The 12753-nt window shown below is 62.0% G+C and overlaps 1 protein-coding gene and 1 non-coding gene across 2 annotated transcripts; one reads left to right on the top strand and one right to left on the bottom strand.

Moving 5' to 3' along the window:
* Window positions 1–380: 380 nt before the first annotated feature.
* SLC39A4 (solute carrier family 39 member 4) lies at window positions 381–8744 on the bottom strand. The gene is made up of 5 exons (XM_062514106.1): window positions 8724–8744; window positions 6976–7039; window positions 4588–4743; window positions 2267–2454; window positions 381–998 (listed from the first exon to the last, which is right to left on the bottom strand). Exons 1-5 carry the CDS (start codon window positions 8742–8744, stop codon window positions 870–872), a joined length of 558 nt encoding a protein of 185 aa, XP_062370090.1. The 3' UTR covers window positions 381–869.
* TRNAR-CCG (transfer RNA arginine (anticodon CCG)) lies at window positions 6061–6133 on the top strand. Its single transcript has one exon. It is a non-coding gene; the product is annotated as a tRNA-Arg (tRNA).
* Window positions 8745–12753: the final 4009 nt, after the last annotated feature.

The raw sequence follows: 12753 nt of genomic DNA, 5'->3' as shown, positions 1-12753 counted from the left end.
GTGCCTCCCAGTAACCCCCAGTATCCTCCAAGTGCCCCCCCTGTGCCCTCCCAGTATCCCCCAGTGCCTCCCAGTACACTCTCAGTGCCTCCCAGTATCCACCAGCGCCTCCCAGTAACCCCCAGTATCCTCCAAGTGCCCCCCCTGTGCCCTCCCAGTATCCTCCCAGTGTCTCCCAGTGTCCCCCAGTGCCCTCCCAGTACCCTCCCAGTGTCCCCAGTACCCTCCCAGTATCCCCCAGTGCCCTCCCAGTAACCCAAATCCAGACTCCAGCTCCATCTCCGCCTTTATTGCCCCAATTCCCAACCCCGGGGGGAGCTGGGGGTGCGGCCCCCTGCTGTGCCCAGGTGTGCCCAGGTGTGTCCAGGTGTGTCCAGATGTAACCCAGGTGTGCCCAGGTGTAACCCAGGTATACCCAGGTGTATCCCAGGTGTGCTCAGCTGTCCCCAGATGTTTCCAGGTGTGTCTGTGTGAGCTCAGGTGTCCCCAGGTGTATCCCAGGTGTCTCCAGGTGTGCTCAGGTGTGTCCAGGTGTGTCTTCAGGCATGTCCAGGTGTGTCTTCAGGTGTGTCCAGGTGCATTAAGGTGTCTCCCAGGTGTATCCCGGGGGCATGCAGATGCCTCCAGGTGCATCCAGTGGGATCCAGTTGTTTCCAGGTGTGTCCAGGTTTGTGTCCAGCTGCTGATCCCAATGCCAGGTGTGTCCCAGGTGTGTTCAGGTGTCTCCAGGTGTGCTCAGGTGAATCCAGGTACGTCCAGGTGTGTCCAGGTGCGCTCAGCTGCGTCCAGGTGTGTCTTCAGGCGTGTCACAGGTGTCTCCAGGTGTCTCCAGGTGTGTCCCAGGTGTGTCCAGGTGTGCCCAGGTGGGCTCAGTGCTCGTCCCCTCCCTCAGCCAGGGCCAGCAGCAGCAGCAGCGCCCATCCCCCGATCAGCCCCAGGCTCTGCAGCGCCAGCAGCGCCCAGGGCCGGCGGCTGCGCACGGACAGCATGGCCGGTACCTGCGGGACACCTGAGGGTCACCTGAGAGTCACCTGGGCACACCTGAGGGTCACCTGAGAGTCACCTGAGAGTCACCTGAGATACCTGAGGGTCACCTGAGCCCAGGGCCGGCGGCTGCGCACGGACAGCATGGCCGGTACCTGCGGGACACCTGAGGGTCACCTGAGAGTCACCTGGGCACACCTGAGATACCTGAGAGTCACCTGAGAGTCACCTGAGATACCTGAGGGTCACCTGAGCCCAGGGCCGGCGGCTGCGCACGGACAGCATGGCCGGTACCTGCGGGACACCTGAGGGTCACCTGAGAGTCACCTGGGCACACCTGAGATACCTGAGAGTCACCTGAGAGTCACCTGAGATACCTGAGGGTCACCTGAGAGTCACCTGGGCACACCTGAGATACCTGAGGGTCACCTGAGAGTCACCTGAGATGCCTAAGGGTCACCTGAGATTCACCTGAGAGTCACCTGAGAGTCACCTGAGATACCTGAGGGTCACCTGAGAGTCACCTGAGATGCCTAAGGGTCACCTGAGATTCACCTGAGAGTCACCTGAGAGTCACCTGAGATACCTGAGGGTCACCTGAGAGTCACCTGAGAGTCACCTGGGCACACCTGGGAGTCACCTGGGGGTGAGGGGGATGGGGGGGCATGGAGGCAACACCTGGAACAGCACAGGTGGAACAGGACCCCCAATGTCCCTCACCTGTCCCCAATGTCCCCAATCCCCCCAGTGATGTCCCCGATGTCCCCTCACCTGTCCCCAGTGTCCCCTCACCTGTCCCCAGTGTCCCCAATCCCCCCAGTGATGTCCCCGATGTCCCCTCACCTGTCCCCAGCGTCCCTCACCTGTCCCCAGCGTCCCTCACCTGTCCCCAGTGTCCCCAATCCCCCCAGTGATGTCCCCGATGTCCCCTCACCTGTCCCCAGTGTCCCCTCACCTGTCCCCAGCGTCCCCTCACCTGTCCCCAGTGTCCCCAATCCCCCCACTGATGTCCCCGATGTCCCCTCACCTGTCCCCAGTGTCCCCTCACCTGTCCCCAGTGTCCCCAATCCCCCCAGTGATGTCCCCGATGTCCCCTCACCTGTCCCCAGCGTCCCTCACCTGTCCCCAGCGTCCCTCACCTGTCCCCAGTGTCCCCAATCCCCCCAGTGATGTCCCCGATGTCCCCTCACCTGTCCCCAGTGTCCCTCACCTGTCCCCAGTGTCCCCTCACCTGTCCCCAGTGTCCCCAATCCCCCCAGTGATGTCCCCGATGTCCCCTCACCATGTGACACAGCGCCAGGTGTAACAGGAATCCCCCTCCCACAGCCGCCAGCCAGGTGCGAGCAGCGGGCGCCGTCCCCAGGGCCAGCCCGGCCACCACACCTGGCAGCACCGGCAGAGCCGCGGCCACCGCCAGGGCCACCACCTTCCGTGTCCCCAAACCGGACTGGGACAGCAGCAGCGCGTCACCTGTCGGGGGACAGCGACACACCTGAGGGGGACAGTGACACACCTGAGGGGACAGTGACACTGACACACCTGAGGGGGACAGTGACACACCTGAGGGGACAGTGACACTGACACACCTGAGGGGACAGTGACACTGACACACCTGAGGGGACAGTGACACACCTGAGGGGGACAGTGACACACCTGAGGGGACAGTGACACTGACACACCTGAGGGGGACAGTGACACACCTGAGGGGACAGTGACACTGACACACCTGAGGGGTCAGTGACACACCTGAGGGGACAGTGACACTGACACACCTGAGGGGTCAGTGACACACCTGAGGGGGACAGTGACACTGACACACCTGAGGGGACAGTGACACACCTGAGGGGGACAGTGACACTGACACACCTGAGGGGACAGTGACACACCTGAGGGGACAGTGACACTGACACACCTGAGGGGTCAGTGACACACCTGAGGGGGACAGTGACACTGACACACCTGAGGGGACAGTGACACTGACACACCTGAGGGGACAGTGACACACCTGAGGGGGACAGTGACACACCTGAGGGGACAGTGACACTGACACACCTGAGGGGGACAGTGACACACCTGAGGGGACAGTGACACTGACACACCTGAGGGGTCAGTGACACACCTGAGGGGACAGTGACACTGACACACCTGAGGGGTCAGTGACACACCTGAGGGGGACAGTGACACTGACACACCTGAGGGGTCAGTGACACACCTGAGGGGGACAGTGACACTGACACACCTGAGGGGACAGTGACACACCTGAGGGGTCAGTGACACTGACACACCTGAGGGGACAGTGACACACCTGAGGGGGACAGTGACACTGACACACCTGAGGGGACAGTGACACACCTGAGGGGGACAGTGACACACCTGAGGGGGACAGTGACACTGACACACCTGAGGGGACAGTGACACACCTGAGGGGTCAGTGACACTGACACACCTGAGGGGACAGTGACACACCTGAGGGGGACAGTGACACTGACACACCTGAGGGGACAGTGACACACCTGAGGGGACAGTGTCACACCTGAGGGGGACAGTGACACTGACACACCTGAGGGGACAGTGACACACCTGAGGGGGACAGTGACACTGACACACCTGAGGGGACAGTGTCACACCTGAGGGGACAGTGACACACCTGAGGGGGACAGTGACACTGACACACCTGAGGGGACAGTGACACACCTGAGGGGTCAGTGTCACACCTGAGGGGGACAGTGACACTGACACACCTGAGGGGACAGTGACACACCTGAGGGGACACTGACACACCTGAGAGGTCAGTGACACACCTGAGGGGACAGTGTCACACCTGAGGGGTCAGTGTCACACCTGAGGGGTCAGTGACACACCTGAGGGGACAGTGTCACACCTGAGGGGTCAGTGACACACCTGAGGGGGACAGTGACACTGACACACCTGAGGGGACAGTGTCACACCTGAGGGGACAGTGACACTGAGCCCCCTCAGTGTCCCCAAAACTGTCACGCCCCCCCCCCCCCCCTGAAGCCCCCCCGGGACCCCTCCCACACTCTGCCCCTCCCCCTCCCTATCCCCCCCCATTTCCCAGGCCCCGCCCCCACAACAAGCTCCACCCACTTCCGGGACCACACCCCATCACGAGGCCCCCGCCCCCTTTACCCAAGCCCCACCCATTCCCCACAATCACGCCCCTTTCCACAAAGCCCCACCCCCCTCCCTCGAGGCCACTCCCCCTTGTCTGAGGCCCCGCCCCTTTCCACGGACCTGCAGCAGCTCATGGAGTGCCAGCCCCGCCCCATCTTGAAGCCCCGCCCTTTACCCCAAGCCCCGCCTCTTTTTGAGACCCCACTGCAGCTCATGAAGAGCCAGCCCCGCCCCCCTAACCGAGGCCCCGCCCCTTTCACACATCACGCCCTTTACGTGAAGCCCCGCCCCTTCCTGAAGTCCATCCTAAGCCCCGCCCCTTGCCCCAAGCCCCGCCCCTTACTGAGCGCCCATAGCTGCTCATGCAGAGCCAGCCCCGCCCCCGTTTCCGAAGCCCCGCCCGTTCCACGAAGCCCCTCCTCTTTATCCAGGGCCACGCCCCCTTGCCCTCTAGGCCCCGCCCCTTACTGAGCGCTCGGGGCAGCTCGTGCAGGGCCAGCCCCGCCCCCGCGGCGGCCCCGGCGCTGCCGGAAGCGGAAAAGGCGGAGCCGAGCGCGAGCCCGTCCGCCAGGCGGTGAACGGCGCCCCCTGCCGACAGCAACAGCGCCTGCGCCGGGCCCGGGCCTGCCGGGACGGACACGGGACAGACGGACGGACAGGGGATGGGCAGGGGGTTCACAGACAGACAGACGGACACGGGACGGACGGACAGACAGATGGGATGGACAGACAGGGGATGGACAGGGGGTACACAGACAGACAGACAGACAGACACGGGACAGACGGACGGACGGACATGGCACAGACAGACAGACGGGGGATGGACAGGGGGTACACAGACAGACAGACAGACGGACACGGGACAGACAGACAGATGGGACGGACAGACAGACAGACAGACAGACAGGGGATGGACAGGGGGTACACAGACAGACAGACAGACGGACACGGGACGGACAGACAGACAGATGGGATGGACAGACAGACAGACAGACAGGGGATGGGCAGGGGGTACACAGACAGACAGACAGACGGACACGGGACAGACAGACAGACAGATGGGACGGACAGACAGACAGACAGACAGACAGGGGATGGACAGGGGTTACACAGACAGACAGACACGGGACAGACGGACGGACGGACATGGCACAGACAGACAGACGGGGGATGGACAGGGGGTACACAGACAGACAGACAGACGGACACGGGACAGACGGACGGGGATGGACAGGGGTTACACAGACAGACAGACACGGGACAGACGGACGGACGGACATGGCACAGACAGACAGACGGGGGATGGACAGACGGACAGACAGGGGAGAGACAGGGACACAGGGGTCACCAGGTGACACCCGGGTGGCACCCAAAAGTCCACAGGTGACCCTCAGGTGATGCCCAGGTGACACTCGGGGACACCAGGTGACCCCTAATGTCTCCAAGTGAACCCCCCCACGTGTTCCCCAGGTGACCCCAGGTATTCCCAGGTGACCCCAGGTGAGACCCCACGTGACCCCAGGTGTACCCACGTGACCCCAGGTGTCCCCAGGTGAGACCCCATGTGACCCCAGGTATCCCCAGGTGTCCCCAGGTATCCCCAGGTGCTCCCCACATGACCCCAGGTGTTCCAGGTATCCCCAGTTGTCCCCAGGTATCCCCAGGATGTCCCCAGGTATCCCCAGGTGTCCCCAGGTGTTCCCCAGGTGTTCCCCAGGTATCCCCACGTGACCCCAGGTATCCCCACATGACCCCAGGTATCCCCAGGTATCCCCAGGATGTCCCCAGGTATCCCCAGGTGTTCCCCAGGTGTTCCCCACGTGACCCCAGGTATCCCCACATGACCCCAGGTATCCCCAGGTATCCCCAGGTGTCCCTCCCCGTCCCCTCCCCTTCCCGGGAGCGCCCCCAGGTGACGCCGGGCGCGGCTGGCGCGCGCACGGCCCAGTGGCCTAATGGACAAGGCATCAGCCTCCGGAGCTGGGGATTGTGGGTTCGAGTCCCACCTGGGTCGGCTCTCACCTTTTACCTGGCCGGGGTCGGGGGGGGGCGTGGGGAGCTTTGGGGAGGGATTTGGGGGGGGGTTGGGGGGATTTTGGGGAGGTTTTGAGGAATTTGGGGGGGATTTGAGGAATTTTGGGGAGGTTTTGGGGGAGGTTCTGAGGAATTTCGGGGGGATTTGGCGGGATTTTGGGGGATTTGGGGGGATTTTGGGGGGAATTTGGGGGGATTTTGGGGGGATTTGGGGGGATTTTGGGGGGATTTGGGGGGATTTTGGGGGGATTCTGGAGGGGTTTGGGGAGGATTTGGGAGGGGTTGGGGGGATTTGGGGAGGATTTTGGGGGAGGTTTTGAGGAATTTGGGGGGGATTTGAGGAATTTTTGGGGGGTTTAGGGGAATTTTGGGGAGGTTTTGGGGGGGTTTTGAGGAATTTTGGGGGGGTTTGGGGGGATTTTGGGGAGGTTTTGGGGGGATTTGAGGAATTTTTGGGGGGATTTGAGGAATTTTGGGGAGGGATTTGAGGAATTTTTGGGGGGATTTGAGGAATTTTGGGGAGGGATTTGAGGAATTTTTGGGGGGATTTGAGGAATTTTGGGGAGGGATTTGAGGAATTTTTGGGGGGATTTGAGGAATTTTTTGGGGATGGATTTGAGGAATTTTTGGGAGGATTTGAGGAATTTTTGGGGATGGATTTGAGGAAATTTTGGGGGGGATTTGAGGAATTTTTGGGGGCATTTGAGGAATTTTTGGGGATGATTTGAGGAATTTTTGGGGATGGATCTGAGGAATTTTGGGGATGGATTTGAGGAAATTTCGGGGGTGTTTTGGTGAATTTTGGGGGGTTCGGGGCCGCACCGTGATTGGTCAGTTCCTCCCTGCTGTGGGCGGGGTCAGGGGTGGGGTCTCCATCCTTCACCTCCTTGCGGGAGGGGGGGGGGAATTGGAGGAATTTTTGGAACCCCAAAAAATCTCCCTCGGTCCCACCCCCAGGTTCATTAAACCCCCCCCCCCCAAAATTCCCCGCCCCCCCCCCCAAAAAAAAAGAAAAAAAAAAGCAACAAAATCCTCCCAAATCCACCTGAAATCCCCCAAATTTTTACCCCTTAAAATCCCCCGAAAAAAACCCCAAAAAATCCCCAAATATCCCTTCAAATCCCCCCAAATTTTTCTTGCAACCCCCCCCTAAAAAAATCAAAAATTTCCCCCCCCCGAATTCCCCGAAATCCCCCTAAAATTTCCCCCAAATCCCCCTCAAAATCCCCCCCAAAAATCCCCCAAAATTCCCCCTCAAATCCCACAAAACCCCGACCAAAATCCCCCCATAAATCTCCCCAAATTTTTTTCCCCAAAATCCCCCCAAAAAAATCTAAAAATCCCTAAAAAATCCTCCCGAAATCCACCCAAAAATTCGGGAAAAAAAAATCCCCCCAAATCCACCCAAAATGCCCCAAATCTCCCCAAAATTTCCCCCCAAAAAAACAAAAATCCCCCCCAAAAAATCCCAAAAAAATCCCAAAAATCCCCAAAATCCACCAAATCCCCCCCAAAAATTCCCAAAACTCCAAAAAATCCCGAAAAAATCCCCAAAAATCCCCCCAAAAAATCCCCAAAAAATCCTCAAAAAATCCCCCCAAAAATCCCAAAGAAACCCCAAAAAATCCTCAAAAAATTCAAAAAAATCCCAAAAAATCCCCAAAAAGAAATCAAAAATCCCGAAAACCCCCCAAAAAAACCCCAAAAAATAACTAAAAAATCCCCAAAAAATCCCCAAAAAGTCCCCAAAAAATCCTCAAAAAATCCCCAAAAAATCCCCAAAAAAACCCCAAAAAATCCCCAAAAACCCCCAAAAAATCCCAAAAAATCTTCCAAAAAATCCCCAAAAAATCCCAAAAAATCCCCAAAAAATCCCCAAAAAATCCCCAAAAACCCCCAAAAAATCCCAAAAAAATCTTCCAAAAAATCCCCCAAAAAACCCCCCAAAAATCCCCAAAAACCCCCAAAAAATCCCAAAAAATCTTCCAAAAAATCCCAAAAAATCCCCAAAAAATCCCCCAAAAAATCCCTAAAAAATCCCCAAACCTCCCCAACTCCCCCCAAACCCCTCCCCCCCTTGTCCCCCCCCTTGTCCCCAAACCCCTCCCCCCCTGTCCCCCCCGTCCCCAAACCCCTCCCCCCCTGTCCCCCCCCCTGTCCCCAACCCCTCCCCCCCTGTCCCCCCCCTTGTCCCCAAACCCCTCCCCCCCTGTCCCCCCCCTGTCCCCAACCCCCTCCCCCCCTGTCCCCCCCTTGTCCCCAAACCCCTCCCCCCCTGTCCCCCCCGTCCCCAAACCCCTCCCCCCCTGTCCCCCCCCGTCCCCAAACCCCTCCCCCCCTGTCCCCCTCTGTCCCCAAACCCCTCCCCCCCCTTGTCCCCCCCCGTCCCCAAACCCCTCCCCCCCCCGTCCCCCTCTGTCCCCAACCCCTCCCCCCCTGTCCCCCCCCTGTCCCCAACCCCTCCCCCCCCGTCCCCTCTGTCCCCAAACCCCTCCCCCCCCGTCCCCCCCGTCCCCAAACCCCTCCCCCCCTGTCCCCCCCTGTCCCCAACCCCTCCCCCCCGTCCCCACCTGCTCGGGGGTCTCGCCCATCCCCCCCAGCAGCCGCTCCAGGACGAAGCCCCCGTAGAGCCCCCCCAGGACCCCCAAAAGCTCCCAGGGGGGTCCCGGGGGGTCCCCGCGTGTCCCCCCCCGAGGGTTCGTGAATGCCCAAAGCCTGCGGGGGAGGGGACAGGGCCGGTGACATCGCTGTCCCCCCCCGGAATGTCCCCGGTGTCCCCAATCCCCCCAGAATGTCCCCAATCCCCCCAGTGATGTCCCAGTGTCCCCAGTGATGTCCCCAGTGATGTCCCCAGTGATGTCCCCAGTGTCCCCAGTGTCCCCAGTGATGTCCCCAGTGATGTCCCCAGTGTCCCCAGTGATGTCCCCAGTGTCCCCAGTGTCCCCAGTGATGTCCCCAGTGATGTCCCCAGTGTCCCCAGTGTCCCCAGTGATGTCCCCAGTGATGTCCCCAGTGTCCCCAGTGTCCCCAGTGATGTCCCCAGTGATGTCCCCAGTGATGTCCCCAGTGTCCCCAGTGTCCCCAGAGCTGTCCCCAGTGATGTCCCCAGTGTCCCCAGTGATGTCCCCCAGTGATGTCCCCAGTGATGTCCCCAGTGATGTCCCCACACCCATGGAGCTGTCCCCAGTGTCCCCAGTGATGTCCCCAGTGATGTCCCCAGTGTCCCCAGTGTCCCCAGTGATGTCCCCAGTGTCCCCAGTGATGTCCCCAGTGTCCCCAATCCCCCCAGTGTCCCCAGTGATGTCCCCCAGTGATGTCCCCAGTGATGTCCCCAGTGTCCCCAGTGTCCCCAGTGTCCCCAGAGCTGTCCCCAGTGATGTCCCCAGTGTCCCCAGTGATGTCCCCCAGTGATGTCCCCAGTGATGTCCCCAGTGTCCCCAGTGTCCCCAGTGATGTCCCCAGTGTCCCCAGTGATGTCCCCCAGTGATGTCCCCAGTGATGTCCCCAGTGATGTCCCCACACCCATGGAGCTGTCCCCAGTGATGTCCCCAGTGATGTCCCCAGTGATGTCCCCAGTGTCCCCAGTGTCCCCAGTGATGTCCCCAGTGTCCCCAGTGTCCCCAGTGTCCCCAGTGATGTCCCCAGTGTCCCCAGTGATGTCCCCAGTGATGTCCCCAGTGTCCCCAGTGTCCCCAGTGTCCCCAGTGATGTCCCCAGTGTCCCCAATCCCCCCAGTGTCCCCAGTGATGTCCCCAGTGTCCCCAGTGATGTCCCCAGTGTCCCCAATCCCCCCAGTGTCCCCAGTGATGTCCCCAGTGTCCCCAGTGTCCCCAGTGATGTCCCCAGTGATGTCCCCAGTGTCCCCAGTGTCCCCAGTGTCCCCACCTGGGGCAGCACGTGCAGCAGCGCGTCCCCGCTCAGCGCTCCGGCCGCCAGCCCGTCCAGCAGGGGGCGCCACCAGCGCCGGGGACAGCCGCGACATCGGCGACATCGGCGACATCCGTGGGGACAGCGGGAGCACGGGGCACAGCGGGGACACAGCACCAGGGCCAGGGCCACCAATGGCACCAGAGCCAGCGCCAGCGCTGTCAGTGTCCCCAAAAGGTACCCTGGGACAGGGACAGGGACAGGGGGACAGGGGACAGCGCTGTCAGTGTCCCCAAAAGGTACCCTGGGACAGGGACAGGGGCTTGGGGACACGGGGTCAAAGGGACAGCAGGACACTGCCCCATCCCTGTCCCTGTCCCCTGTCCCTGTCCCCGTCCCCGTCCCTGTCCCTGTCCCCGTCCCTGTCCCTGTCCCTGTCCCTGTCCCCGTCCCCGTCCCTGTCCCTGTCCCTGTCCCCATCCCTGTCCCCGTCCCCTGTCCCCTGTCCCTGTCCCTGTCCCCATCCCCGTCCCTGTCCCCATCCCTGTCTCTGTCCCCCTGTCCCTGTCCCCTGTCCCTGTCCCCCCTCCCTGTCCCTGTCCCCATCCCTGTCCCTGTCCCCATCCCTGTCCCTGTCCCTGTCCCTGTCCCCATCCCTGTCCCTGTCCCCATGTCCCTGTCCCTGTCCCCTGTCCCTGTCCCCATGTCCCCATCCCTGTCCCTGTCCCCTGTCCCTGTCCCTGTCCCCATGTCCCTGTCCCTGTCCCTGTCCCTGTCCCCATGTCCCTGTCCCTGTCCCCTGTCCCTGTCCCCATCCCTGTCCCTGTCCCCTGTCCCTGTCCCTGTCCCCCTGTCCCTGTCCCTGTCCCCTGTCCCTGTCCCCTGTCCCTGTCCCCATGTCCCTGTCCCTGTCCCCTGTCCCTGTCCCTGTCCCCTGTCCCCCTGTCCCCTGTCCCCATCCCTGTCCCCATCCCTGTCCCCATCCCTGTCCCTGTCCCCTGTCCCTGTCCCTGTCCCCTGTCCCTGTCCCCACTCACTCTGGGCACTGCTGAGCTCTTCCCCAGCCTCGGTGCTGTTGGTGGCCGTGGGGACAGTGACGTTGTCACCGCTGTCCCCAGAGCTGGAGCTGGGCACCGTGGGGCTGTGCCGGCTCTCGGTGTCCCCACGGGTGGTGGCCCTGTGCTCGACGTCACCGCTGTCCCCATAGCGCCAGCTGTTGTCCCCACAGCAGCTCTCGGTGTCCCCACATTTGGGTCTGGGGGCGTCCCCGGTGTCCCCGATGTCCCCAGGGCAGAGGTGGCGGCCACGCAGCACCAGGACCCCGAGTGCCACCAGCACCCGCCCTGTCCCCACCCTTGGGGACATTCCGCCGGTGGCCGCCAGCACCTCCCGAGCGTCCACGCAGGCCTGTGACACCCAGATGTCACCGTGTCACCTTCAGGTGACACAAATGTCACCATGTCACACCCCCGGACGTGAGGGGCTGGGCGGTGGTGGCAGCGACAGGTGTGTCACCTCCCCGGGACACGCGTGTGACATTTGTCACCTGTCTGTGCGCCACGGTCACCTGCCACTTGCCGCACCGGTGGTCACAGCCTGTGTCACCTCTGCCACCCGTGTCCCAATGTCCTTCTGTCCCTCTGTCCCCACGTCCCCCTGTCCCCAAATCCCCAAATCCCCAAATCCCTCTGTCCTCCTGTCCCTCTGTCCCCCTGTCCCAGTGTCCCCCTGACCCCTGTCCCCGTGTCCCCATGTCCCTATGTCCCTGTGTCCCAATTTCCCCCTGTCCCCCTGTCCCTCTGTCCCCCTGTCCCTCTGTCCCCATGTCTCCTCTGTCCCCAAATCCCCCTGTCCCCATCCATGTCCCCATGTCCCAATGTCCCCAACTCCCCAAATCCCCATGTCCCCCTGTCCCCATGTCCCAATGTCCCCATGTCCTCCTGTCCCTGTGTCGCTGTGTTCCCAAATCCCCATGTCCTTGTGACCCCTGTCCCCATGTCCCCAATGTCCCCAAATCTCCCTGTCCCCCTGTCCCCTCTGTTCCCCTGTCCCTCTGTCCCCCTGTCCCTCTGTCCCCTCTGTCCCTCTGTCCCTCTGTCCCCTCTGTCCCCCTGTCCCCTCTGTCCCCCTGTCCCTGTCCCCGTGTCCCCCTGTCCCCCCATGTCCCCTCACCTGGTGGCCGTTGTCACCGCGGTAGTTTGGCTCGATGGCCGCCAGCAGCTCGGCCACCTCCAGCAGCCCGGGGCCACCGTGGCCAGCGACAGCGACAGCGACGGTGACATCGCAGGTGACATTACCGGTGACATCGCAGGTGACATTACCGGTGACAGCGGCGGTGAATTCACGGTGCAGGGCACGGACACGGCTGGCCCAGGACCCCGTGGTGGCCTCGTTGTCCCCATCGGTGTCACCCTCGGTGTCCCCGCAGGTGGCCGGGGGGTCCCTGAGCGTGGCCACCACGGCCGCCCCCAGCCAGGACAGCTCGGTGGCCCCGAGCCCGGCGCTGTCACCTGGGTCCTTCCCGGCCAGGGCCAGCAGAGCTGGCACCGAGGGACACTGCGGGGACAGGGACAGGGACATGGGGACAGGGACAGGGACAGGGACAGGGGACAGGGACATGGGGACAGGGACAGGGACAGGGACAGGGGACAGGGACATGGGGACAGGGACAGGGACAGGGACAGGGGACAGGGACAGGAGACAGGGACAGGGACAGGGGACAGGGACGGGGGA

This window comes from Cinclus cinclus (assembly GCF_963662255.1).
Source record: "Cinclus cinclus chromosome 1 unlocalized genomic scaffold, bCinCin1.1 SUPER_1_unloc_2, whole genome shotgun sequence".
In the NCBI taxonomy this organism is placed as follows: Eukaryota; Metazoa; Chordata; class Aves; order Passeriformes; family Cinclidae; genus Cinclus; species Cinclus cinclus.
This window is presented reverse-complemented; position numbering and strand designations above follow the sequence as displayed.

What these genes read in the sequence shown, in the direction of transcription:
- SLC39A4 (XM_062514106.1), bottom strand. Translation starts at nt 8,744, where the DNA reads ATGGGCGAGACCCCCGAGCAG. An exon ending in TGGGCGAGACCCCCGAGCAG is followed by an intron (nt 7,040 to 8,723) that starts GTGGGGACGGGG and finishes CCCTCCCGCAAG; the next exon opens with GAGGTGAAGGATGGAGACCC. An exon ending in ACCTGGCGCTGTGTCACATG is followed by an intron (nt 999 to 2,266) that starts GTGAGGGGACAT and finishes GGTGTCCCGCAG; the next exon opens with GTACCGGCCATGCTGTCCGT.